At 41.5% G+C, this 25,984-nt stretch overlaps 3 protein-coding genes across 4 annotated transcripts; 2 read left to right on the top strand and 1 right to left on the bottom strand.

Annotated features, from left to right (window-relative positions):
* The first annotated feature begins 461 nt into the window (after positions 1-461).
* On the top strand, positions 462-10,711 carry adm2b (adrenomedullin 2b). Of its 2 annotated transcripts, none has more exons than XM_030053870.1 (3): positions 462-559; positions 687-849; positions 8,688-10,711. In XM_030053870.1, exons 2-3 carry the CDS (start codon positions 746-748, stop codon positions 9,094-9,096), a joined length of 513 nt encoding a protein of 170 aa, XP_029909730.1. In that variant the 5' UTR covers positions 462-559; positions 687-745; the 3' UTR covers positions 9,097-10,711. The 2 variants fall into 2 exon arrangements, with proteins under 2 accessions (XP_029909730.1, XP_029909732.1); XM_030053872.1 differs by having other exon boundaries at positions 473-531.
* Positions 10,712-13,184: 2,473 nt separating this feature from the next.
* miox (myo-inositol oxygenase) lies at positions 13,185-17,131 on the top strand. The gene is made up of 10 exons (XM_030053869.1): positions 13,185-13,202; positions 13,387-13,467; positions 13,594-13,674; positions 14,234-14,396; positions 14,488-14,555; positions 15,103-15,212; positions 15,440-15,507; positions 16,442-16,491; positions 16,818-16,930; positions 17,023-17,131. Exons 1-10 carry the CDS (start codon positions 13,185-13,187, stop codon positions 17,129-17,131), a joined length of 861 nt encoding a protein of 286 aa, XP_029909729.1.
* Positions 17,132-17,843: 712 nt separating this feature from the next.
* lmf2a (lipase maturation factor 2a) lies at positions 17,844-25,737 on the bottom strand. The gene is made up of 14 exons (XM_030054600.1): positions 25,482-25,737; positions 24,489-24,742; positions 24,362-24,390; positions 23,404-23,597; positions 22,951-23,129; positions 22,569-22,716; positions 22,105-22,233; positions 21,904-22,009; positions 21,677-21,773; positions 20,858-21,040; positions 20,089-20,257; positions 19,861-19,972; positions 19,283-19,391; positions 17,844-19,079 (listed from the first exon to the last, which is right to left on the bottom strand). The coding sequence occupies exons 1-14, from the start codon at positions 25,573-25,575 to the stop codon at positions 18,651-18,653; spliced, it is 2,232 nt and encodes a 743-aa protein (XP_029910460.1). The 5' UTR covers positions 25,576-25,737; the 3' UTR covers positions 17,844-18,650.
* Positions 25,738-25,984: the final 247 nt, after the last annotated feature.

Here is a 25,984-nt window from a genome sequence, read left to right as displayed (position 1 = left end):
TGATGTATCACACATGTTCATTGGGCTATTCAAAAAAAAATTGACATGATGAGTTGAGGAGTGGCGTATTTTTAAATGGTCCAAACCTAGTGCATATAAGTTTTACCAATAAATAAACGAAATGAAATAAAATAGAATTATAGGATATGTAAGTAGGCATATAGGCCTATCACTATCACTGTAAAGTCACGTTTTCGCAGGTTCAGTAAGAGAATTGACCTAACGATCAAGAAGAACCCTAATATTTCAAAAATTTACCTGAGATAACTTACGTCATATGAGATGACGAATTCTTGAGAATTAATTAAATTGTGGGGTTCATTAGAGGTTGGGTTGTTGAATGAAACAGACCCTCCCTCCCCCTCCTTTCCCTCTCCCTCCTCCTCCTCCTTCTCCTCCTCCTCCTCACTGAATCAGGCTTTATAAATGAGAAAGCTTAGGAGTCCAGTCGCACCCGATGAGGGCATCTGAGTTTTCAGGTCTTTTCTCCGGATTCTTTCCTCCGGATTTCTTTACTATTGACGAGAGAAGGTCAGTTTGGAGGAGATGCACTAGATCAGTAAGACAACACACTATATTCTGTCAGTGTCACTCACTTAATAACTGTCAAAGTCACTTAGCCGAGGTTTACTTGACACTTATCTTTCATACAATTTTTCCCCACTTGTTTTTTTTTTCCGCAATAGGGGATTTTGTTCTTCCGAGTTCCGCGCCCCCCGGGACCGTGCGTCCCTGCTGCCCCGCCATGTGCGTGCTCCTTCCGGCGTGGCTGTGCCTCATCCTCGGCCTGCTGCCTCTGGAGATCCAGTCCCGGGCTTTGACTCTGCAGAGCCTGGCTCACCGACACAGGTAAGAATAGCCTAATGATTATTTATTGATGAGGGTGATATATATGAGAATATTGCAGTTTCAAAACTTATAACTGCTTATTATGGCCATGTTTATATCTTACAGTTTTTTGCAGCAGGATGGTGAAGGGGGAAGGAAAGAGAAAATTAGCCCTCACTTTAATATGTCTGCATTAATCCCGTTACAGAGACTTTAAGTGAGTCTGTGGTGAGTTTATAGTGACCTCAGCCTACAGGATTGTAGGTCATATGCAATTACATTAACCACATATAATTTCTAGTTTTGTTGTGATATACCTATAGTAGACCAACCAAATTATAGGAGTACTATCACTATTTTTTGTGCAGGGAAAATCTAGCCAATTAAGGCTGGAATAACGGAGAATAGTATATTTATATGCCGGCATACAGCATATTTGAATCAGATTTTGATTTATTGCGGTCAGTTGGGGTGAAGGAGGGGGAGCGAGAAAATTATAGCCTATACGTCTCTCTCTTGCCTTATAGGCCACTGGTGGTCAGCAATATCAGAAAAGGTTATAACAGCAGAATGAGGTGATTCTTCTCTCAGCAGCTAAACCTTGAGCGGAGGTGTGAGAGAGGTAGAGGTGATTTAGGAAGGATTGGAGACAAGGACGCACAGCCAGCCAACCCGTGGGGGCAAGTGGCAAGCGAGCCACAGACAAAAGTGTAGTAGACTGAAACAGAAGTAATTTCCAAGTTGCGGTGCACAGCTTACACAGCTTGTGGTCGTGTGGGATTCAGAGAGGCTGCCTTGTGATCCAGCGCCACAAGCATTTTTTTTTTTTTTTTTTTTGAGTTAACTGTCACATGCAGACTTGAGGTGCAGACAGACTCTCCTCCGCATCACCAGCCCCTCTCCCTCCAGTTCTGTATCCCAATTATTTATTATTGTAACAGATTTCAACAAACCAAACTCACTACAATATCACTTGTTACGCCCTAGCACTGCATTGGCTAGTCTAATCTATTTTAAGGTGGCAGTTCTAATGATTTTGTGTCTATATCAGGGTTTCAGATTGTGTGTTTGTGTGTGTGTGTGTTTGTGTGTGTGTGTGTGTGTGTGTGTGTGTGTGTGTGTGAGAGAGAGAGAGAGAGAGAGAGAGAGAGAGACTTATGAGCCTTATGTAACAAAGATTTCTCTATACATGTAATTTGTCCTTTTTTAGCATTTTAATCCCACAAGTGTGAAAACAGTTACACTCTGAGTATTAACAGTGAATTAGCTCACTGAGGGCAAACTGGATTTTCAAACAGAGGAGTATAGAGTAGCTGTACAATATTGATGAAGCCTGGGAACAATCGAGTTATTGACACACTGGAACGTTTTACATCATGTCGGTGTCAAAAATCCATACACTGAACATAGCTTGTGTTTGTGAGAGCACATATATGTGGGTATCTGTATGTTTCTGTGTGTGTGGTTTGTTGTTTTCATTTTTAGATATTTTTCCTCTCATATTTTTTCGACTTATATGCTGCATTTAGCAATGCAACATATTATTTGTTCAAAATTCTTGTCATTGGGCTATGATGTTATGATGCATTTTTTTTTTTTTTTTACATTGACCCTGATGCTATAAACTGTATTTCGTTCCAATTGGAAAAAAGAGCTTTAAAGGGGCTTTAGTAGCCTACAATGAGACGCAGTGGGTGCCTGTATGTCATCACTGGCTGATGAGAAAGAAAGAGGAGAGAGTGGGCCGCTCTGTGATTGGTTCTCAGTGTGATTCAACACTGATAGATGTAACACAGTACTGATGGTGGCTCTTAATAAAGTCACCCAAAAGAGAAAAAAAGATAAATGATTTTATAGTAAATTAGGAGAGAGAGACAGAGAGAGAATAGAGAGAATATATATTAAATAGGCCCATTAGCAGTGGCACTGATAAAGAAGACAAAGTGGGGCTCTGGTAGGGGCAAGAGAGTTTTTTTTTTTTTTTTTTTTCATGTGAAGCAGGTTGTGAGGGCTGACGACAGGAAAAAAAAAAGTGTGAGAGTGTGAGTGTGTGTTTGTGTCCAGTTCCTCCGTGGAGAACCCCATGCTGGGCTCTAACTTGCGAGGAATGCAGGAGAAGCTCCTTTGTAAGGCCCAGAAAGTCAAAACCCTGGACTCTCTCATACACCTACCCTCATGGACACACACACACAGAAAGAAAGAGAGAGAGAGAAACAGAGAGTGAGAGAGAGACGGGGTGGGGTGGTGGTAGAGCTTGGTCCGATTGCAACAAAAAGTGCAGAACACAAAGGATTATTCTCCCCTTCACCTCACATTGTTACCAACTTCATCCTTTAATCATGTAAGAACCAAATACTATTTAACACCCAGCTCTAATGCCCCATACTGGCCTTTATGCCAGGGGTAACCAGATCAGATCTTCATCATATCTTAGATCTGAGGCTAATACTAATCCACTAATATGAAACATGCATGCAGATTCCATTTTTCAGATCAATCAATGAATCTGCGTCATCTTATGACACCGGCTGATGTAGTCCGATTGTCTGACCACAGGAGCACAAGAAGCATCAGTGAACACTGCCATTGATAGAGAGTTTGCTCTGGTTGGTTCGCATGCAGACACTCCAGACAGTTGTGGCATATGGCTAACTTGCCAGCATCACCTCTAGTCTCAGTCATACCTCTTAACAAGAAAAAGTTGTGAATTCCTGACATTTGCTTTTGTCATCCATCATCCCAACATTCCCAATAAGTCCTCTGAGAGCTGTGATAGTGAAACTTGCCAGAGCTGGTGGCAGCATCATGCTGTGGGGATGCTTTTCATCAGCAGGTGCTTGGAAACCAGTCAAGAGTGAGGGCAATATGGATGGAGCCAAATACAGGGCAACTCTTGAAGAAAACCTTTTTCAGTCTGCAAGAGACTTGAGACTGTGGCAGAGGGTCACCTTCCAGCAGGACAATGACTCTAAGCATACAGCCAGAGCTACACTGGAGTGGCTTCAGGCAAAGAATGTTAATGTCTTCGAACGGCGCAGTCAAAACCCAAACCTCAATCCAACAGAGAATCTGTGGTGCTGTTTACATGTCTCCATCCAATCTTACTGACCTTGACCAATTTGGCCAAGAAGAATGGGCAAAAAGTGCTGTCTCTAGATGTGCAAAGCTGGTAGAGACATACCCCACAAGAACTGCTGCTGTCATTGCAGAGAAAGGTGGTTCTACCATATATCGAATCAGGGAGGGCGAATTCTTGTGTATTTTGTACCTTCAAAGCACCATGCATGTGGTGTTGATCAAATGTTAAAAAGCCCAACAAAATTAATTTGAATTCCATGTTGTAACATTGCAAAATGTGGAAATGTCCAACAGGGGGTGAATACTTGTTTAACTTGAATACACAGACTATGGACTGTGATACATAGAGCTTGGCAAGTTGGTTGCTGCTCAGTGGCCTACATTCCCTTGTGTTGGGGAGCGCCTTGGTGCACTGAACTGCCTTTTCCTCCAGAGACAACAACTGACTTCTGACCCTATCCACAGGTGGCTCTTTCAGTTTGTGTGTGTGTGTGTGTGTGTGTGTGTGTGAGAGAGAGAGAGAGAGAGAGAGAGAGAGAGAGAGAGAGAGAGGGTGAGACAGAGCGAATTAGTGCATCTAAAAGCCTGTTTTGAGCATAGACTGTAGGCAAATAAGTGTTTGAATGTGTGTTTGTGTGTGTATGTTTGTGTTTGCATGTGGTGCCAGGGAGTCACATGTCCCTTGCACGTGCAAACACTGCTAATGTCCCACTAACCAACATTATGGCAGCGTGCACAAGTGTTTGTGTGTACACCAGAGCTGCCAACCGTCTGCCTCACGTCTGCAGGAGCAGAGACATCTGAACTCAAACCCCCAGGACAATCTCTTCTTTTCTAACCCACTGGTCTAACACACAACATCAGTGCCTTTTCAGTCTATAGCCTAGCGAGTGGAGAGTTGAGCAAGTTGGCCAGTGAATGAATGAATGGGAGAGTGTGTTTGTGTGTATGTGTGGGTAGTGTGAGCCCAAGATGCCCAGCCAGAACACCGTTCAGAATACCGCTGGGGATTACAGGATAAGGATCATATCCTGGCCCACTTTTCAGACCAAACAAACAAACACAAACATTATCTCTCTCCCTCTTTTCCCCCTCCCGCACCTCCTTCTTTCTCACCACTTGAATACACTTGCGTTTGGGGAGAGGCACACAAACACACATTCACTTTCTCCTTTGCAGGACAGAAGGAGCCAACAAAGGACATAGGATCTATGCAATAATCTACAGTCATATGTAAAACCAACCTGTTATCCACATCCATATATATTGCTAATTACTAGAACTATGAAACTAGCACACTCAGAATAAAGTTTAATGTGATTTTTATCATGCAGTTAGCCCAGTTAAACACACAGGCAATGAGTAATTCTTACATTACCATTTAAATCCTCCCACTGAAACAGAACTATATAACAGGCATTACGGTTGTAAAACAGATTAAAAAGGAGACTCTGTTGGCCAGCAGAGGGCCATAAAAGCCAAAAGTAAGATCTGAGTCAATATCAGTATAAAGTGCCATTGAGACTTCCCAATGACACAAAAAAAAAGATGAGATTTTCCACTGAACTCCATATCCATTGTATAAAGTAGACCTTAAGCTGTTAGAAATGCATGTTGGTCAAGCTCCTGCACCTTTTATAAATTGACTGCAAGAATAGAAAGTACAAGTGAATTGCAAAATGTGTCCACCCTGTCATGGGACAATTTCTAAATACAGTAAATATGTTCTAATCATATTGATTACAAAATTTACATTTTCAGAAAGGTATTTGGTCCCTCGTTCAGGAATATATTTTAGTTTCTGGAAAACATCTCTCAAAAATACAGAAATTATGGAAAAATATGTTTGTATATGTAAAATCTGTGAAAGTTGTACTTTCTTTTCTGAATAAACTCTATAAATAAAGGTATCTGGTCAAACTTTGAAATAATACTGTTTGGCCCTAATCTCTTAAGAGCAAAATCACACAAAAGGTTTTGATAACTTGTGAAAATAATTATTTATTCACATAAAACATGAATATGACGGGGTGGACAATGGCATGACGGGGTGGACAATGTTATGGTTTTGTCAACAAATGTTTTTTGTCAAAACATGACTTTTTTCACCGACTGTATTTTGAATTGTGCACAGGTAGGCTACATTTGGAAATGACACTCAACAACAGCAAAAATAAATAAATAAAACCTTCAACTAGACGAAAAAACAAGATTGATATAAACAAAACAAAAACCCTTGGTCCCTAAATGTAGGCCTACCACAAAAAGTATAAACATAGGTATCCTTTCAAATGGTTCCTTTCTCTGCATATGTTTTGTCCTCCACTTGACTTCTGAAACACTGAAAAACTTATAAAACTGTTATAAAACTAGACTTGATGACGGGGTGGACAATGACAGGGTGGACGTTTTTGGCTGAAGTTTGCATTTAATGAGCACATGGTGGGCCATTAGCTAGCAACATGTATCAGTTAGGAAGGTGACTGTGTATACTTTAACAAACATATTTTGAATTTCTGAAAAGCATTTATATAGATTCATATTTTGCAATGACAGGGTGGACACATTAAGATTGAACACATTCAAGTTCAATCATAAAATGATGAAAATGTCAAAATATAAATGTTGATATGTACTCTCTCTGCCGGAGCTATTCTTCACTCCATTTGTAAAAGACAAAGCAGTGGTAGTGATGTCACTGATTACAGCAGGTGGTTTCTTATAGTGGCAGCAACCACCTAATGACGGGGTGGACAGCAAATCCAGGGACACATGCAAAATGTTTATTATTATTATGACATTAGTCCATAAATGATCCAACTGACTCATTTTATTCAAGTACTTGATGAGAGCAACAAGAGCATGTAAAAGGTTTGTACATTGTATATCATTTATCTACTTATTTCACTCAGTGAAGTTAGTAGAGAGGAGTTTGGGACATGGCAAAATCACATGCATCTAATCATAGAAAATTTTTTAAAATATGAAAAACACCCTTTTAAAGATGTATCTCTGTACCAATGTGTGTTTAAATGTTTGGCCATTTATAATAAACCATCAGAGTTTTGTTATTTTGCAAATTTTTCATGAAAAGTGAGTGATTTCTGCCTGGGACACCAAATGGTACCCTATATTGATATTGACTCATCTATAAATTGTTCATGCCCTGCAGTCATGGCAAGAGAACTTAAATCGTTTATGTAAGTAAAAGTGATTGTAGCATAATGGAAAAATACTCAAAACGAAAACTCCAGCTATCAAAATTTAATTATACATAGTTATTTTGCTCTTGTTTTACTTTCCAAGTCTGAAAATCATACATAATCAAACATAAAAGGAAAAGTGAACTGAGAAGGCTAATTAGTGGCAATGGAGGTGTAGTCCCAGCAGTGAAATCAGGCACACATAATGTTTTATATGTGTTGTGTGTTAAGGCTGAGGATACATTGCTGAAACAGGTCCTGGATTCAAGTACAAAAGTCTAAGCATGGTGTCAAATCTCAAGTTCAGAAATGTGTAAACAGATTAACTGAGTTATTGTTTTGGATTAGTGTAACAATCTCCTATAGCAGCTAAAGCTGTAGATCTCTAAGTGCTCAGAATGTGCCGGTGCCTCCCTCGCCAGTGAGAGCATGCATACACGACATGCGGATATTGTGAACTTTTTATGTGTTGCGTAATCGCTGATGGGTCACATGACCCAACAGACAGGCCCATACCCGTGACTGAACCCCTGAATGTCTGAGACAGAGAGTAGGGGTGAGAGAAAAACAAAGAGGGCATTGTTGTGAAGTGAGAAAGGGGTAAGACTAGACGGCATGAAGGTGAGGAGAACAGTCCTTAAAAACCCTGAAACCTCCAAGGAGAGCGGTGGAGTAGGAGCCTCTTGATTGAATGCACCCGTCTATGACTTGTGCTGAGGTGCTCTCTTTCTCTAAGTCTTCGTCCCGCTGTTACTTTTGTCCATTCGGTGACTGTTGTTGATTAACTGGGAACATAATTTTTCATTCATAACAGGAAAAAATTCAATGATTGACTGACAGCAATGAAATAACTGGTGACACTTTAACTGAGAATAGTTTGCAGGTGATGGCGAGTAAGCATGACTGAGCTATACTGTCCAAGAGATGCACAGGCCTGTGCTTTAAGGAATTTTGTCATAAATAAGAATAAATGTCAAATATGAAAAGAACCTAAGCAGTAATAGGCGTGCACACACATTACCATGCAGCATTCCCTGCTTTAGGCTGTGATGCATGCGTGAATAGACAAAAAGTCCTGAGTTGAAAGGCAGTGAGTCAGGGAGTTGGCATACTGTAAGACAGGCAGACACTCACACTATCAAGATACAGCCGCGGTGCAGTTGAATAAGCCAGCTCCAGAATTAAACTACGGCCTGTCCACCGCCCTCTGTCTATCTTCCCATCTATCTTTCCTTCTCATTTTCTCTCTCAATTCCCCCTTTCTCTGTTTCATTGGCTTTTGCAGCAGTCTGCTACAAAAAAAAAAAAAAAAAAGCGAGAATAGAGATTGAGTTCAGTGGTCATTCCTGCACTACAAGCTTGAGTTCTTGTGAGGCATTTCATCTCATCTGAATGATCAAATTCCACCTGGAAACCTAAGGAGGTGACTGGCAGTCATGAGGGCCTGGCGTGATGTGCAACTGGGCTGTGTGTGTACGTGCGTGTGTGTGCAGAAACAATGTATTAGGATGGGGTTTTTTTATCCTGCTTTTTCACTGCAACTAACCATCATTCCCTCTCTGTCTCTCTGTACATTAGGTTGGGTTTACCCCGAACCCCTAGATTCCCAAATCCCTCTCCTTCCATCATCATGCCCACTGCCTCTGATCTCCCTGCTGTCCTTGACAACAACATTGCTCAGGGAGACAGGCACATCATGTGGAGGGCCCTTCTGCACAAAGAACCCCCGCCGAGGTTGTCCAACCCATTCCTCGACCAAGATGACAATGTGCAAGGGGAAGGGGTGGCCTGGCAGCGAGCATCACGGGGTCGTCGCCATGCCAACAGTGGCGGCGGGAGGGGTCACGGACAACTGATGAGGGTAGGCTGCGTCCTGGGGACCTGTCAGGTGCAGAACCTCAGTCACCGTCTCTACCAGCTGATTGGACAGAGCGGGAGGGAAGGCTCTTCCCCCATCAACCCCCGCAGCCCTCACAGCTACGGCTAAGACCACACCCCTCGACTCAACTCTGTGGAGACAACTTTATCGACAACCATCAACGAACTTAATTAAGAGGTCCGTTGTTGCATTGGTGACATGGTTAGAGCGGGAAATAAATCTAGCCTATAGATGTCTGTCTTTGATGTCAGTCTGTAATGTGTCTTTTGATCGCTGCTTAATAATTAACATAATACGTGTGTGGTGGCATTTATCCTGTGTGTCAGTGTGAACCACTTAGCATATACGAGGAAAACAGGGAAGCCTCTGCCAAGCCTATTGTACCCAGCCCTGCTTCTGACACAGGGGAACGAGCGTCTGACCGCTGTCTGTTGTTGCAAAAGGTCATTTTTAATGACCCCATTGAGCTGAACTTCACCTATCTGAGCCTTAGTCCAGCTGGTGTTTGAAAAACACCTTCACCTCTCTTTCTAAACAAGTGGCTTTACTTAACTCCACATAGAAAGCAAGAATAACCTCTAATGAGACCCTTTAACCCTTCACCTAAAACCCTACACTGCACACCATCAGCCAAATTAACCACTAACCCTAATCCATAATCTGTCCGCACGCTACTTGGATACTTTGTCTTTACTCCCTGACAAGACAAACCAGACACACAGTGGAGAGCCATGCATTGTACCAGTACACAGTAAATCTACAAATCCTACTTTCACTTGTTCCCCCATTACATCTGTTTCTTGGCCTCATTCAGTTTTATCCATCTCTAAGGCCTCCTAGTCTCATGCCTGTCTGCATGTCCAAATTAAAAATCGCTGCGAGTATAAACTGTCAAGGTATTGTGCGTGTTACAAATCACTGTGGTACTTTATAGGCAGTTAACCATAACACCAATTTTCCATAGTTGTTCTTAAAGGTCAAGTGTTTGAGGAACACATGAAAGCACTTTATTGTTCATTACATTCAGTATGACTTGAATTGTAAAGATGTGTTATTTAACTTTAAATTAATGAGACCATTTTGCTGTAAATATTCCATTTGACTAAACCCCCATGTTAATGTGAGAACCTCGTCAAAGTAAAAGCATCTTTTTTTATAGACCATCCCTGTTGCTTTTTCACTTAATCCTTTGTTTTTACAGCAGCAGCCTTGTGTAATAAAACTTCAGTCAAATATTCAAGTGTGTTGTATCTGTTGAACAGCGGTCTGTGCTGAGAGCATGAGAGCTAATGTTAGCTGCTAGACAAACACACACTTTTTAAGTGTCAACAGAGGCACAGATAAAGAGAACAAGAGTCCACAGGAATCTGTCAAGGTCAAGTTCACTATGACACCAGATGATATTTGGTATCTGTGTTATACTCTCAGCACATAATTTACAACACGCTGAGACACATATGTTTAGTGGCTTAGCATTGTGTATCTGTACGGCAAGCCATTGTAACATTTATTTGTCAAGTTTAACTACCTGGAATGAATTTATATCATTAGGCCTATAGATATCTACTAGACATTTTGACTAATCACAAATACATTATGACTAGTCAAAATTATGAATCACGATATCTGCAATAAAAATCTAATTACTAAAAGTGACAATTACAGATGTCTGTAATTCAATTGTAATGAATATCCAGTCTTGCTAATAAATGTTAAAACAGCTTGTCATGTGTGTGTATGTGTGTGTGAGGTACACGCTAGGGCAGTATCAATTTCCTCATCCATCTGCCTTCTGTGATGGATCGCAGTGGATCAATGCATATCACATCACATTAACAACTAATGTACATCTCTTGCTCAGCATTAAAGAAGAGAAATCAAAGAACAACTCTTTCATGCATTACACCCAAACCAGTCAGAGGGCATCTTGGGTCTATTTCAGGAAGGTGGTTTAACAAACCCAGAATGAAACCCTGAACTCGAACAAACCCAGAATGAAACCCTGAACTCGAACAAACCCTAGAACAAACCTGACATCGCATACTCCGAGTTCTGGATCTCAAAACAGCTTAATCAACTCTGAGTTGGTTGAATCTAATTGATACTAAGCTGATAATAAACCAGTATAAATGTAGTGCAGATAGAAGGATTAATCATGGCAAGTGGCAACAAGGAAACCAGAGCTTCATATTCCACTCCGTCTTTAATCGGAAGTTTTAATGCCCCACCGGTCTGTCAGAACTGAAGAAACCTCTTGGATAAGAAGAACCTACACAGACCTCAAGTCAACCTGCTACTGACTAGGTTAACTTCAGGGTGGAAGGTCCCACAGTAACTGAGCAACAGTTCATCTAATCTGGTCTCTTGGAAGTGAAGATCCTTTGTTTCCCTGAACTTTGGGTCAGCAAACTCTGTTTAGTCAGTAAACCTGCTCTCTGAAATATCCCCCTGGAGGCCATCTCCTGCCAACCAGGGCAGCAGGAGCCCATGATGACTGACTGTAAAATTAAAAGATCATACTAGTGTTTCTGCATGTTTTAGCCAATTTACTTCAATTCACATGTTTTACTAGGTCCTATATTAGCCTGCTACATTAACACTACTACTACCCATTTTCCAAAAAACACTGACAACTTTTTAAGTCCTTATGTGGTTTTTACACCTTCCGGGCACACATTCCTTTCCATTCATATCAACAGGGTGCAAAAATCAACCTGCTGAGACTTGAAACTTCCCTGTGATATCCATCACAGCGAACATCCTGTTTGAGCTTATTTTTGTAGGAGTCACTTGATAATTTGTACATTCACATGCTCGTGGGGATCCGTCGCTTCAAAGTCAGCTGCCAAACATGATTGCCTTCACACACCATTGGTCAGGAAAGTTAATTCCAGAAGACAGATGAGAAGCAAACGAGTACCTTTAAAATTCGGTTTTAAAGGTGGCTTGCTTCGCTTTTGTTTTTAAAGATGCACAGCACTTTCTGTTGCACTTGGAAAGTCGCACAGCAGAATGTACTCCTCCACCATAAGATAGTTCCCGAGCCAAAATTTTGTTTGGACCTAAATTTAAAATATCACAACTGCTTAATCTGGGTTCAAATGTGAGCCAGGGCAGCACAGGATTTTCTAGTTGGTCTATCACCTGAACATGTGAATTTAAAGTGAATGAATGACTGAATGAATGGATGGATGAATGAATGAATAAAAAAATTATTATGCTTTGAAAATGGTCTTCGTTATTGTAATATAGGCGTGAACAGAGCATGCCCATATTACAGCTAAGATGTGGAAAAACCCCTGTATGTGTTCATTTCAGGTTGCTCCAACACAAGACAGCCTCAGACAGGACAGGACTCAGCTGGACAGACATTTTGTGTGCCACTGTTAAGTTGGACAGACATCCAACTGAGACAGACATCCAAGAGACGTCCAGCTGAGTCTTGAACAAACAAGACAGAGATCACGTTCCCGTGTTTCCCAGCTTAACAGTGACACAGATCAAATTCTTCATCATCAGCCACCCACTGTGACAACCAATCCAAACCAGTGGGAAAGTAGGTGGCTCATTTGACCTGAATACGGCCGGGGACATGATTGTTCGAAATCACTTGACAGGATTTAGTGGCAAAGCAGATAAAGGATTAAAACATTTGGAATGAAGTGGCGATATTCAATGCTACATAAAAATTCACCTGAAAACTATCCTATTTTTATTTTTTTTGGGCTTTATTTGTGTGTGATTATATTTTATGTTTGTGTATAGACAAGTAAGTATTGTCTGTATATGAGTGACATTTCTATCTTTCTAAGCTGCCATGTCATTGTACATCCTGAGTCACTGTCTACCAGCCCAAACCAGAAACCTGCTGAACCTTTAAAACGCTCTGTTCTCAGGAAGAAAACACAAACATGCACATGTACACACACACACACACACACACACACACACACACACACACACACACAGGACAGTGTCTGTACAGGACAGTGCAGTGGTGCACCAATGTGAACCCCATTAACTGAGGCTTAGTTAATGTGTGACTATCTGTGGGTGTGTGTATATCCTTTATGTTACACTACAAGACTGAAACATTAGCCTGTAAACCAGCGGGATATATACAGGCGGAGAGGGGGTCCTCAACTCCAGAGGAGCCTCACACCACACAGCAACGACCAAGACTTCATCCACTGAAAATGGCAGCCATAAGCATTGTATGTATGACAACAATACTTTCATATTTGAAATATTAATTATATTTTCAGTATTGTCCTATTTATGATTTTAATTTTGATAATTACTTATTTAATTATTTAGATAATTACTTTATTCTGCTACTTGTATATTTGCTATATTTCCTTATCTCTCTATCTATCTTTTCTATTATTTTAAACTCAGGGTCCAGACCCGTCTTTGGCATATCGGCCAAATTTGATGGAGAAAGAAAGCAAGGATAAGGAAGACTATAGAAACTTTGAGGTACACATCTCACTCTCCTTCTCTGTCTCTTCTGAGTAGCATGCCTTGTTTTTACTTACAGTAATAATCCTGTGATGTTCTCAGTAAGTGTATATGGTATGTTTTGTGTGCATGTGTGTGTTTCAGAGTGGAAGTCTCATTGACCGCGTGTTCAACACATACAAGCTGATGCACACCAACCAGACATTGGACTTTGTAAAGAGAAAGGTGAGTGTTTCAAGGGAGCAAAACAGCCAATCCACATGCAAAAGGCCATCAAATCATTAGTCTAGACCAACAACTGGTTGATTAAATATGCTCCCATTCCTCCCAGAGGTTACAGAGGGACACCCTCTTATTATTAACCCATCTTATTATTAAATGTGGAGAATATTCTAAATATTGAAAGAGGGTGCCCTTTTAGTATAATAAAAAAGACAGATAAACGTGGTGAGTGGTGAATCACGTCATTTCTACTTGTGTCTTCAATGGACTAATTTCATTATTCACACAAAAACACAAAGCACAAAGTTGTAATTTAGGAAAAGCAACCAGCATTACATGGTTTTCCAGATATTGTCTGAAATCCTCCTTCTATCAGACTTCAAACATTATTTTAAAAACATTTCTCAAGGTTATCGAGGTTTATTTTGTCCCCTGAGAAGAGAAATTCTTTTTTGTTTTTCCCCATGAGGAATGGCTTTTAAGGTATTCATTCCTTGCCCTGATATGACACTGATGGTATCTGTCGTCATCATGCTGTTTTGTGTGTCTCGCTCTCCTGCAGCACTCTGAATGGTCAGGCTGCAGCCACAGCCAGATGGGGATGATGGAGGCCATCATGTCTCTAGACCAGCTGGTGGATGAGTCCGATCCCGATGTGGATTTCCCCAACTCCTTCCATGCCTTCCAGACTGCCGAGGGAATCCGCAAAGAACACCCAGACAAAGGTACCACACAAGCGAAAACAGAGGCTTATAATGTGAAAGTACACACCCCAACCCAATATCCCTAGTCTGTGTTTCCACTGGTCCTTTCCAGACTGGTTCCAGTTGGTTGGTCTGATCCATGATGTTGGAAAGATCATGGCTCTTGCTGGAGAACCCCAGGTGAGAGATAGATACGACACTAGGATGCCTGGCAAATGTTAATTATAGGCCACAACATTTATGAAATGATGTTCAAACACATGACATATAACAATATATTATACAGGAATTAATTTATGAAAATATGAGCAAGTCACAAATATATTGACTCTGTCCATAAACAATATATAACATTCACAAATGAGAAAAAAATGGAACTGTAGTTATTCAATGTGGATTTTAAGACATAAACACATAATGGGAATTTAAAAAATTACTATTCCTGTATTCTCCCAGTTTACCTAACCACGGTGTGCTGTTCTTCTGTTGCTTGCCAACTCAAACATCAACCCTAATCAGTCATTATATTGATTTTTTCCCCTCCTCACTACTTTTAATTTTATTTGTATCATCACTCGATCTTTTTCATCTTTGTAATATTGCTTTGAGTAGTGCTGTTTAAATGAATTCATTGTTATTAGTGATATGGCAGACAAGGATAATTCTGATGTAGATCTAAGCTGGTCTATGTGCATGTGTGTGTGTGTGTGTGTGTGTGCATGTGCAGTGGGCCGTGGTGGGCGACACCTTCCCCGTGGGCTGCCAGTTTCAGAACTCCATCGTTTTCAGAGATACCACTTTCCTGGAAAACCCAGATGACAAAAACCCTGCCGTCAAGTAAGCTTGGTCAAATGTTACACCATCAAAACATCTATTTGAAACACTTCATTTTTATGTTCATTTTTATGTTTATGTTTTTATATTCATTTTTATGTGTATTTACAGTATATTTACTGTGTATGTTTATGGGGTTTGACATGTCACTTGTCACTCCATCAGAACTAACCTCTCTCTTTCTCTCTCTTTCTCTCTCACTTTGCATGAATGACTCTTTCTCTGCTTAGTTCTAAATATGGGATCTATGAACCCAACTGCGGGCTGGACAATGTCCTCATGTCCTGGGGTCATGATGGTAAGAGCGCTCGTCACACAGTCGTCATGTCACGTCAAGCCACACACAACCGCCACCGCAACACATGCCAACGTAATTTCTCCCTCAGTGATTTTAACCTCTACATCTCTGCCACCAGCATCGGTGGGTTCATCATTATAAATACATGATGTGCGGCTGAGCTCAGACCCACAGAACTGTATTTTAAGTTCTAGTGGAGATCACAAAACCAAACACAGCAGATATACCCAACTGGATTACAGGCAAATGTGAGTATCATGACGCACGAGACATCTAGATATTTTCTATTTCATGTAATGGCGCAACTGCAACATACAGAATACAGAATTGCATGCAGCAGGCACAGAATATGTGTGGGTTTTTTTTCCCCCAAAACTTTATTTAAGGACCATTTAGAGTAAAATCATAGGGGGATGTCACCCATTTGAAGAACCTTTATTCTTGTGCCATGGGACAGTTGAGTCAATACTTCTGAAAGCAGAGAACTAACCCTTGGACTTTTGATGCCACTGGAATGTGAAATCAGACATTACGCCACAAATAATGAATGCAACACTGATTTTGTTGAACTTTGTGATGTTTCTGTGAGTTATTGCACAAAATTACAAATTCTGTTTCATAGCTGTTTGCAGAGCTACAATGTCAGCTTCATTTAGTGACAATTCTAGGTAGCATGTTATGCTCTCCACAAAGTCAGCCATCCATTCATTTTCTATGGAGCAGCTTCTGATTTTATATCAAATTAATATCATAAATCAAGGGGTGCAAAGTGACCACATGGATCTGTCCTGGGGGCACAGAAATAACATGAACATGTGACATTCCCCCTCAAAATTAGAAGATCATCACATCACACAATGCATATAGTTACAGCCTCAATGACTAAGACAATGAAGTGCCTGTTCATAAACACAGCCTATATTTTCCTCTACAGAATATCTCTACAGAGTTATGAAGTTCAACAACTGCAAGATCCCAGAGGAAGTGAGTGACTGAATAACCTTGGTGTTTACATTAAATTGGTTTCATACATTTTATTTTACAACCTAATTAATAAGATTATACATTTTATTCATACATATTTGGGTAACACTCTTACTCAGGGAGGCAGCACTAGAAAAGCTAGACATGCATGTGCTGATGCTATTCGAACCTCATGATATCAGTAATATGTTTTTCTGCTTCTCTGACTCATCTGGTGCTAGGTAAACAAATAAGAGCAGGGCAGAGTGAGATATTATTTTTCTTTCTTTATCCCTGGTGGGTCCAGGCTCACATGACTGTCTGGTATCCCTTATTTAATCTCTTAGGGGTTGTATATGATCCGCTTCCATTCCTTCTACCCCTGGCATTCCCATGGTGACTACATGCATCTGTGCAATGAGAAAGACCTTAGCATGCTGCCCTGGGTGACAGAGTTCAAGTATGTATCATCTTCTCTCTCCGATACACGTGCAAACATCCATACTTATATTGTTGCCTGGACCTGAACTCATACCTTTGCCCTGCTCACAGTAAATTCGACCTGTACACCAAGACCACCGATATGCCCGATGTTGAGAAGCTGAAGCCTTACTACCAGTCTCTGATCGACAAGTACTGTCCCGGAGTACTGAAGTGGTGATCACAAATCATGCAAATCCGCCAAATCTCATGTGGTTAACTTTATATATATATATATATATATATAAAAAAGAATACTGTGGTTGGACAATCATTCTTTAAAGCAGTTTTCAAATATATATGCATAAAATATAAATCATAGAGCAACTGGAATCAATCATTACATGGGTACCACTTTAAAATGAGACTACCTTTGTGAAGGGTTAGAGCACCTGTTATATGAGCTGCTAGAGCCATGCAGCACTTCTTTTGTACTTAGTTACGCTTATGAAGGGTTTATGAATGGCTTATAGTTTGGCTATTAATTAGGTTGCAAAGACTTTATAAATGGTAACATTATAAACTAATTATATTACAGTTTCAAACATTGATGCAGACTAAGCAAAGCAGCAAGTAAGATCTGAGATTTAACAAAATTGATGCAGTGCAGCAGTATCTTGATCTTGCCAAATAGTGAGCCTGCATCCATGTATGAAAACTGTCGTCTATAATTGTTTATTAATGATTAACAAAGTGTTTACAATCTAATTAATAACCTAACACTTTATATGGATAGTCTTTTTTAAAGTCGTGCCATTACACGCTGTAGCAATGTGTAAATGTCTATTTTCTTTCTTCTGAATATAAACTGTTAATGACCTCTCAGGTATACATTAACTTGTGTAATTATTCCTCATTTTCAACTAAGTGCCAAAAATGATTAATGCCAAAAAGTTATTTATGTCCATTTTATTATTAATGTTAGAAAAAACATTTTACAAGCACAGGGTTGATTTGTGTGATGTTTCATTTCTAATACTGACAGAAATTAAAGATATTTTGTGTAAAACAAAAAACAGTGAGAAAAGTGCAGAGTTGTTGAAGTACTATGCATACAGGAACAGATACAAAGACACACACACACACACACACACACACACACACACACACACACAAAACACAAGGAACAGCATGGAAGCCCGTTCAATTATTCAACCAACATGTCTGTATGCTCTCCTGATTGACCAACAAAATAAGAAAAAAATTAAATAACCAACATATATATTTCTTAAATTGCATTGGGTTTGAGTCATTTGATATGATTTGACTGAGCCTGAATTTAAACATGATGATGCACAGAATATAACAGCCTTTACTTTGGACTAACAGAGGCACAATAATGCCGAAGCTCAACTCTGGAGTGTCTGAGTAGAGTGTGAAGATCAATCAAACCATCAGCTCGGCCTCTCTCTATGAAAAGATGTTTTTAAATCTGTCAACTACTGGGCTGGAGCTGCTCAGTTACTAGACAGGACATCGGAGTGTGTCACTGATGTAGACAGCTGATATACAAACAAGTAGTAAGTAAGGCGTAGGGGTGGCTTGGCAAAATGTTTCTCATAACTGGCTGATTAGAAAATGCAAAATCAACTCAAGACATTTTCTTTGGTCATTTTGGGAAACATTTACAAAGGCAAGTACTGGTGACAGGTGGCATTATCCTGAAGGATTGTCTACATCGGCTTCAACATGTCAAACTTTTACTTTCTTTTCCTGAGGCTGTCATCGTCCCTTTCTCTCTCATCTTCCTCTGCATCTTCTTCTTCCTCCTCCTCCTCCTCATCACCAACAGTGTCTTTTTCTACTTGTCCCTCGTTGTCTTCACTGCCTTCCTCCTCCTCCTCCTCCTCCTGTGGTTCATCTGGCTGCCCAGTAATATCTGAGGAACCATCAGCTGCAGATTTTGCATGATCACTTGCAGTCATAGTGGGCTTCTCCTCGACCAAAGCCTTTTCACTCTCTCTGGGTTTCTTATTGTTTTGCAATACCCTAAGCAGACAGAGGGAGGCACTGCAGGCGAAAAGGCTCCATATGAGCAACGGGGCGGGAACACCCCTGACCTGTGAGCGCACCCACCTCACAGCCCGGGGGACAGTGGCATTGGATAGGCGACGTGGAGCTGATTTGTCCTGCAGAAATAGAGAGCAAGAGCACCATTAATCAATACTGAACTCCCCTGATCAAAACCGTACACCTTAGGCGGCTTAAACATGTTCAGGAGATTTTGCCTTTTTTCCCCATCCCACATGAGGCCCACATGACCTTGTTTTGTCATACAGTTTGTCAGGTTGAAAAAAAAAATACATATATGTTATCCATTCATTTTATTAACCTTAAGTCCATACTGAAGGAGCATACTGTCCAGGAAGGAGTCACCAAGCTGCACTGTGGGATAGAATTCCTCCACATAGACCCTCCTCCACCAGCGCTCAGGGTAGGATCTAACAAACACACGAGCAGAACAGCAAATATTTTAATATTCTTCAAAAGGACAATTTTAACCTTTATTTAGCAAGTTAATCCCACTGAGATAATCCCATTTTCACAGGACACAGCCAAGAGGGCATCATCAAAATAAACATAGCAGACAGCCCACAACAACATAGGAAAGTAAAATACAATTAAAGTCACACAGGATGTAAAAATAAGTAAGCATCAGACTATCAGTGACAGCTGATATAAACTTTACAAAGCAGTATCAGTATTAGCTAACAGTTATTTTTAACACTGATATTTGCCTGATTGTAAAATTGGCACCTGTGTGACTTTTTCTGTAAATGTGTGTCACTTAATACAACTGTAAAATTGTCACAGAGTAAAATTCAAATGATCATGTTTTGCACATCAGCTTTAAAAGGCTATCTTTAAAAGTAAGACATGGAAAAGGAGGGTGCCAGAGAAGCAACTGACCCGTCAGCCTTTGGTTCAGTAAACCAGTATTTGTAGCGGTGGGCTCGGAGGTAGGTGGGGGGCTCCTGGTGGAATGGATACTGAGTTACATCTGACTGGATCAGCTCTATGACTGCAGAACATACAGAGACAAGCTTTCAGAGACATGGCCACTTCGTTCTGGCCTCTTCTAAGGAGATACAAGAGTTACAGGCGATGCTGCAGGTTACTCTGCTCACAGGTACGTACCGTCTCTCTTGCCCTGCAGCAGTCTGTACATGAGGCTGGTGAACCATGGGGCCTGTGTGTAAGAGCCCAGGGCAGCGAACCACATCTGCCAGTCCAGCCTGGGCTGGTGGGGCGTCACCACAGCCGGGGGCGCACTTAGGTTGCCTGGCTTGTACATAAACTCTATCTCCTGGAGTGTTGGAGAGGAAAAAACAACAAATTCAATTCACTAACATTTTTTAGTGATCACAAATAAGATAAATGATGTTACTTGCATTTTGTAATGACAACTTTTGTAATCTGCTGTTAACATTGTGGCAGCGTGCTATTGCAAGAAAGACTATAGATAAAATTATACTCCTAAAATATGAAAATTATACCAACAAAAATTAGTCTGAAAACTTGGGGAAGAAAATATGTTTTTTCACTTTGTTCATCTATATCTGTGAGTCTGTGAGTCTGAGTGAAATGAAATTAACTTCTTCAATACTGTGAGTATGCAATAACTGCAAGCTTAAGTATGACGCACGTTCATGCGTAATTCAACAGTCCAATTACACAGAATATTGACTTGAAAGATCACAGCCAAGCACATGTGCACACAGCTGTCACAGCAGCTGTAATTCATTAGTAGACTGAATGACTGCCTTAAAAAAAAAAAATGCAAAAAATGTAAATGTGTGGAGCGTAACCATTACGAAACACCGTATGATAAACAGAAGTAGATATTGTAGTAACAAGTAACAGACAGATTCAGAGCCTGTTTGAGTGGCTGTACAGTGTCTCTCACCGTCCATGTGACTCTGTCATTGCTTCCCTCGATGACAACCTCCGGCCGGCCGCCGACCCCGGTCATCCTTCGGAACAGACCGTATGAGTTGACCAGCTGGTAGCGGTCAACCACCTCATATGCCCGACGCACCCCCGGCCAGAGGCTGGCATTAGAGTCATACTCCACATAGGTGAATGGCACCTGGAACAGAATAATATAGCCACAAAGTCATGAGGTGAGCAAATATTTTGTTTACAAATTTGAGAGATGGTGACAACGGCCAAAAAGGGGAAAAAAATAATTCGACCACTGACAACTTCTGGGAACTGTACTGGACAAAAATCAATAAAAATACATATTTTGTAATCAGACACACTAAGATTTCCAGCTAGATTAACTTCATTCCCATTGAGGTTGAAATGAGTCATGTTTAACAGAGGCAGGCAGGTAATGCTGCTCCACACTGACTGTAAAAATGCTTGCAGTGTTTGAGCTCATCACAACACATACTCTTCATGATCTGCATTAAAATTTAATATACTCAAACTCATACACTGAGGCATCTGCAGCTGCAAAGTGCTTTGAATAGAGGGTAGGTCGCCTAACTAATTTTCTTCTTTCTGACTGCATGACACTGAAATTTTGCTATCCAAGTTTGCCATTGGGTTAAAACAGTGAAAGCATTACCTGTCATAAATGTGCCCACCATCTTCTTTTTGTGTTATCTACATTTGTTAATTGATATTTGAGTTAAAAGCAATATTGCCCATCTCCACTGACTCAAAATGTTGCCCACATATCATCAGCTGTACGACATGAAGCTCGACCATGACCCACCAGACTGATGGTGAACATGGCAGCAGCAGCAGCAGCAAAAATGGTCCATTGCATACTTCCCCAAAACCTTCTCAGGAAGCCTTGGATGCACGCACACCTACAAAAACAGACAGACACACACACACACACCTTTCATTTCACTCTTATTTCTGTTGCTCCCAAACACATCCACTGTAACCAGGAATCTCCTGAAGATGGCAAATAATCAAAACAAAGGAAAGTCATACCTGAACATGGAAGTGATGATCTCCCAGGTGAGAGAGAGGACGCCCATCCAGATAGAGGGGATAGTGACTCTTTTCAGAAACTGGTTAAACTGGTGGGATGTAAACACTGCCAGGAGAGTAAAGAAAATGTCATTTAAACACCGCAGAATGCAAACATAAATACTTACAAACACAAGCATGTGAACACACACACACACATACCTGTCCTGGAGGAGACGCTCTTCTTTCCCACGTCCACCTGGAGGTCGAAACATACGATCATCCCAAAGACGATTAGAGACCAGACAGCCAGCTCCACCAGGTAACACAGCCACGACCACAGCCTGGACTCTGATTGGAGCAGTGAGAGGAAGGAGGTGCCCGTATGAGACAGACTGAACGAACCACTCAGGCCTAAACTCTGTTGTTGCATGAGGACAACTGTGTGTGTATAAATGTTCATATTTTCAATGTGAAAATACCAGACTTTTTTGTGACCTCAATTTCTTGACTGGATTTGTAGATTTTGGGGATTGCAAACTATGTTTACACTGGCTGGGAAATATTACTGTTGAAAGAGCCATATCAGTCTGTAGTAGTGATCAAGCAACGACTAAATTCAGCCTCCATTCTTTTCTAGACTTTCTGAATGTACGAGGGTGTGCAGTATTTTTGTTTAACCATACCATTATTGTTGTTGTTGTTGTTTTTCTGTGCCTTGCCTAGCCAGAAGTGCACATGCTGGTCGTCCAGCAGAGATAGACAGAGGGCCAAGGTCAGCAGGTTGAAGAAATTGTAGTTGCCAGACAAGATGATGAGCACTTGAAGAAGCACCTACACACCACAGGGCAGAAAACACACAAAAATCAACACCTAAAACACCACATTTCACACGACTCAAAGTCTTGGGTAAGTGTTTCAATTGTGGATTTAGAGACGCAAATAAAGCCATTGGTTAAAAAAAAAAAAAGATGCAAATTTTAAAAGCGCAGCACTTTTTGTCTCAGCTACATAAAGATCAGCTGGTTTACAAAGGACCAAAGAACAGAGTGCTACATCTTTACAAACCTGCAAGTAGAAGGCCCCCAGCCGCAGCCGGCGCAGTGGACTGAAGAAGAGGAAGGGCACAGCGATCTCTATGACGAAGGTCCCGACCACGCTCAGCTTCTGCCACCAGACGGGCAACTGCTGGGCAAACCAGGCCAGGGGGGTCGGGATGCACTGAGTCTCATAGTGATACGTCAGAGCTGGTAAACACACAGTATACATGCTTTGTTTGAATCTACTAAAACAAGGGGAAAACGTACCTAAAAATCAAACATGCTTTGCATTCATATGTAAAGTAGTAGATCCAATTTTCTGACATTTTGCTTCCCTCCTTAAAAGGTGTTTGGTTTAATTCTAACAAGGGCCACAAAATAATGCAAGCAGAGGCAACCTGTGTCACAAGTTGTCTTATAGTGTTAAGAAAGAAGGAATGAAAAACAAGATCTGCCCTCTCCTGTATATGTACACACACACCTGTAAGGCCCCACCACGTAGGACAGCGTGATGTGAGCTTGACCACTCCGGAGGCAAACATGAGTCTGAAGAGCAGCCAGCGGGCCAGCCAGAAGGTCACACCGTCATGTTCTCTGACCCCTCGTGATCCTCGGATTAACGTCAACGGAGCAACAAGGATGCAGAGGAAGCCCGTCTCCAGAAGCAAGCTGTCCCTGTGCGGCATCACAAAGGAGTTCAGCTCAAGTTTATTTGCCATTTGTGTTCAAATAAATAAATAAATAAATAAATAAACTGAGTCACAAGCTTCTCCCCATTTTAGGACATTTTAAAATAGATAAAAAGCATAAAACACCAGACACCTAGACTATATACCTGTTGAGCAAAAGTGCAATGGTGAATAAAAGAGCCCAGTGCCACTCATTTAAAAAAGGAACAGCTTTGCCGTAGGGACAGCTTGTGAACCATTAGTGGGAAACGTCTGCTGCTGCTACTCTGCAGCATAAGTTGATTCACTGGAAGAATTTCAGCTTAATTTAATCAATGCATTTGAGCTGCTACTTCAGTGTTACTGAATTTTTATTATTGAATTGAGCTATAACCCTGAAGAGGGTTGAGTGGCAAAACACGCTGCTTTAATAGAGTTGAAATTCTTCCAGTGAATCAACTTATGCCACTGAATTATCCTTTGCCTATCAGTAGGAGGCATAAAATGGCTATGAGGAGCAAGCAAGTCAGGGAGAAAGGGGAAAAAAAAGAATGACAAAGGATTGATATTGTCCAACTAGATGTTTGGTTTGTTAGCACAGCTGTTGCACAGCAGCACAGATTGTGATGATGACACAAACAGTGGTCTGAGGATGACATTACCCTATCAACAAAGTGCCAAATTTCCACATGCAATTCATAGTACCAGAGTGTTAATTAATGGAACATATCATTTAGAAGGTCTACCAATCATATCGTCCACAGCACTCACCACTGGAAGTAGAGGAAAACCTGGCCAACCTGCAACACACACACAGGCCACATGAAATCTGGGAGACTGATGACAGTAGCTGGTGGTGTTAAGACAGAAAACTGCACATCTGATACAGCAAACTCACTTGGTACAAGGACATGTACAACACCCAGAGGCACAAAAACACAATGCTGTCTCGGAGAGCGTCCACCAGCACGGCGGCGAGGCTCAGAGCCGCTCCGATCAGACAAAGCAGCTCCATGGCGGTGTGTGTGTCCAGTCCGAGCCTGGGTGCCATCCACAGCAGCGTGGGAGAGGACAGGAACTGCTCCCACAGGGGCTTCCCGCTGTACCGCAGCTGCCAGCGTGCCGGCAACAGACCATCATTACCGTAGAGACCTGGAAATGGACCGAGAAAAGAAAGCACAGGCAAATGTTTCAAGTTAATGTGTTTGTGCAGGCTGTGGATGTAAATTTAGGATTCAGAGACAGAGGCACAGACAACACGACTGTCATCAAGGATTCAGAGAAGCAATGTGATCCAGTCAGCTATTGCACATGCACCAAATTAAGACGTTTTTGTTTCAATCTTGCCAATGAAGTGAGGGACAGCCATACTGTGATTAAATGGCCAATGTGAGGTGCTACACTAGGTTTGATCCAGTGTCTGTACTTCCCAAAGCTGGAGTGAAACTGCGCCCTTAATGCAGACTGTCATCAGGATCACTGTCTGCCCTGCATGAGCAGACCTGCTAAAAATCTGTAATTCAGATTCAGATGCAACATGACTTCACACTGTCCTGTTGAAGGTGCCTGGTGTTTTTTTTTTTTTTTTAATTCATTTAGGTAAAAGGTAAATATCAGCACTTCTCTCTGAATGTGGCTGCATTTCCCTTTATAGCTGCAACCCTTCCTCTTTCATTGATTCTTTAAAAAACATGCCCAGAACGTGCTGTGAAGAAAGGGAAGCTGGTGGTAAACTATGTGTGCCCTCGGGTGGCAAAAAGCAACAGGTCGGGCAAAAAGGTGAACTCCCATCCGTGCAGCCCTCAGAAAGTTCCAGGCTCCGAGTTAACATGCTAACAAGCTAACATGCTGCTTTTTCCACCACAGGCAGGACGGGGCTCAAGTCTCTCACCTGGGATCTGCACGTAGAGGGAAACAAATGCAAACAAGTAGATGGACGCCATGCACCACAGAAACATGCGCCGTGGCAGTGTGATGTGTCCCATGTCCGCGCCGTGCTGCCGCCGGAGAGCCGTCGCTGCTTCTGGCCCCTGCGGCAGGATAACGACGACGACGACGCGGTTTGTGGCGGGGCGGGAAGCAGGAAGCAGGGATTCACATCATCGGGAGGCACGTAGGGACCGGCCGCGTCGGGATGGTAACCCTACATTTGCGAAAGTCGCGCTCTCTCGCACATGCGCGCTTAATTCAGCACATCTGCGCCAGACTCCGTCCCATCTTAGCACCGACCTGAACCAAAACCGCACTCGCGAGAGTTTGAACCTAGATGTGCCAGGACAACCGATGGAAAAAAACAAAACAAAAACAAAAACATGTGATCATTTAACGCTGGATAAATGCTTTTGTTTGAAGCCACCAATTACGCCATGATTTAAGATTTCCGTACAACCTCGT

This window comes from Myripristis murdjan, chromosome 6 (assembly GCF_902150065.1).
Source record: "Myripristis murdjan chromosome 6, fMyrMur1.1, whole genome shotgun sequence".
NCBI lineage: Eukaryota > Metazoa > Chordata > Actinopteri > Holocentriformes > Holocentridae > Myripristis > Myripristis murdjan.
Note: the sequence above shows the minus strand (reverse complement) of the source record. Positions and strands in the feature narration are given on the sequence as shown.

What these genes read in the sequence shown, in the direction of transcription:
- lmf2a (XM_030054600.1), bottom strand. Translation starts at nt 25,575, where the DNA reads ATGGGACACATCACACTGCCACGGCGCATGTTTCTGTGGTGCATGGCG. An exon ending in TACGTGGTGGGGCCTTACAG is followed by an intron (nt 23,130 to 23,403) that starts GTGTGTGTGTAC and finishes TGTGTTTACCAG; the next exon opens with CTCTGACGTATCACTATGAG. An exon ending in CCATGTTCACCATCAGTCTG is followed by an intron (nt 21,041 to 21,676) that starts GTGGGTCATGGT and finishes ATTCTGTTCCAG; the next exon opens with GTGCCATTCACCTATGTGGA.
- miox (XM_030053869.1), top strand. An exon ending in CATGTCCTGGGGTCATGATG is followed by an intron (nt 15,508 to 16,441) that starts GTAAGAGCGCTC and finishes TTTCCTCTACAG; the next exon opens with AATATCTCTACAGAGTTATG. An exon ending in ACTGCAAGATCCCAGAGGAA is followed by an intron (nt 16,492 to 16,817) that starts GTGAGTGACTGA and finishes TTAATCTCTTAG; the next exon opens with GGGTTGTATATGATCCGCTT.
- adm2b (XM_030053870.1), top strand. Translation starts at nt 746, where the DNA reads ATGTGCGTGCTCCTTCCGGCGTGGCTGTGCCTCATCCTCGGCCTGCTG. An exon ending in AGCCTGGCTCACCGACACAG is followed by an intron (nt 850 to 8,687) that starts GTAAGAATAGCC and finishes TCTGTACATTAG; the next exon opens with GTTGGGTTTACCCCGAACCC.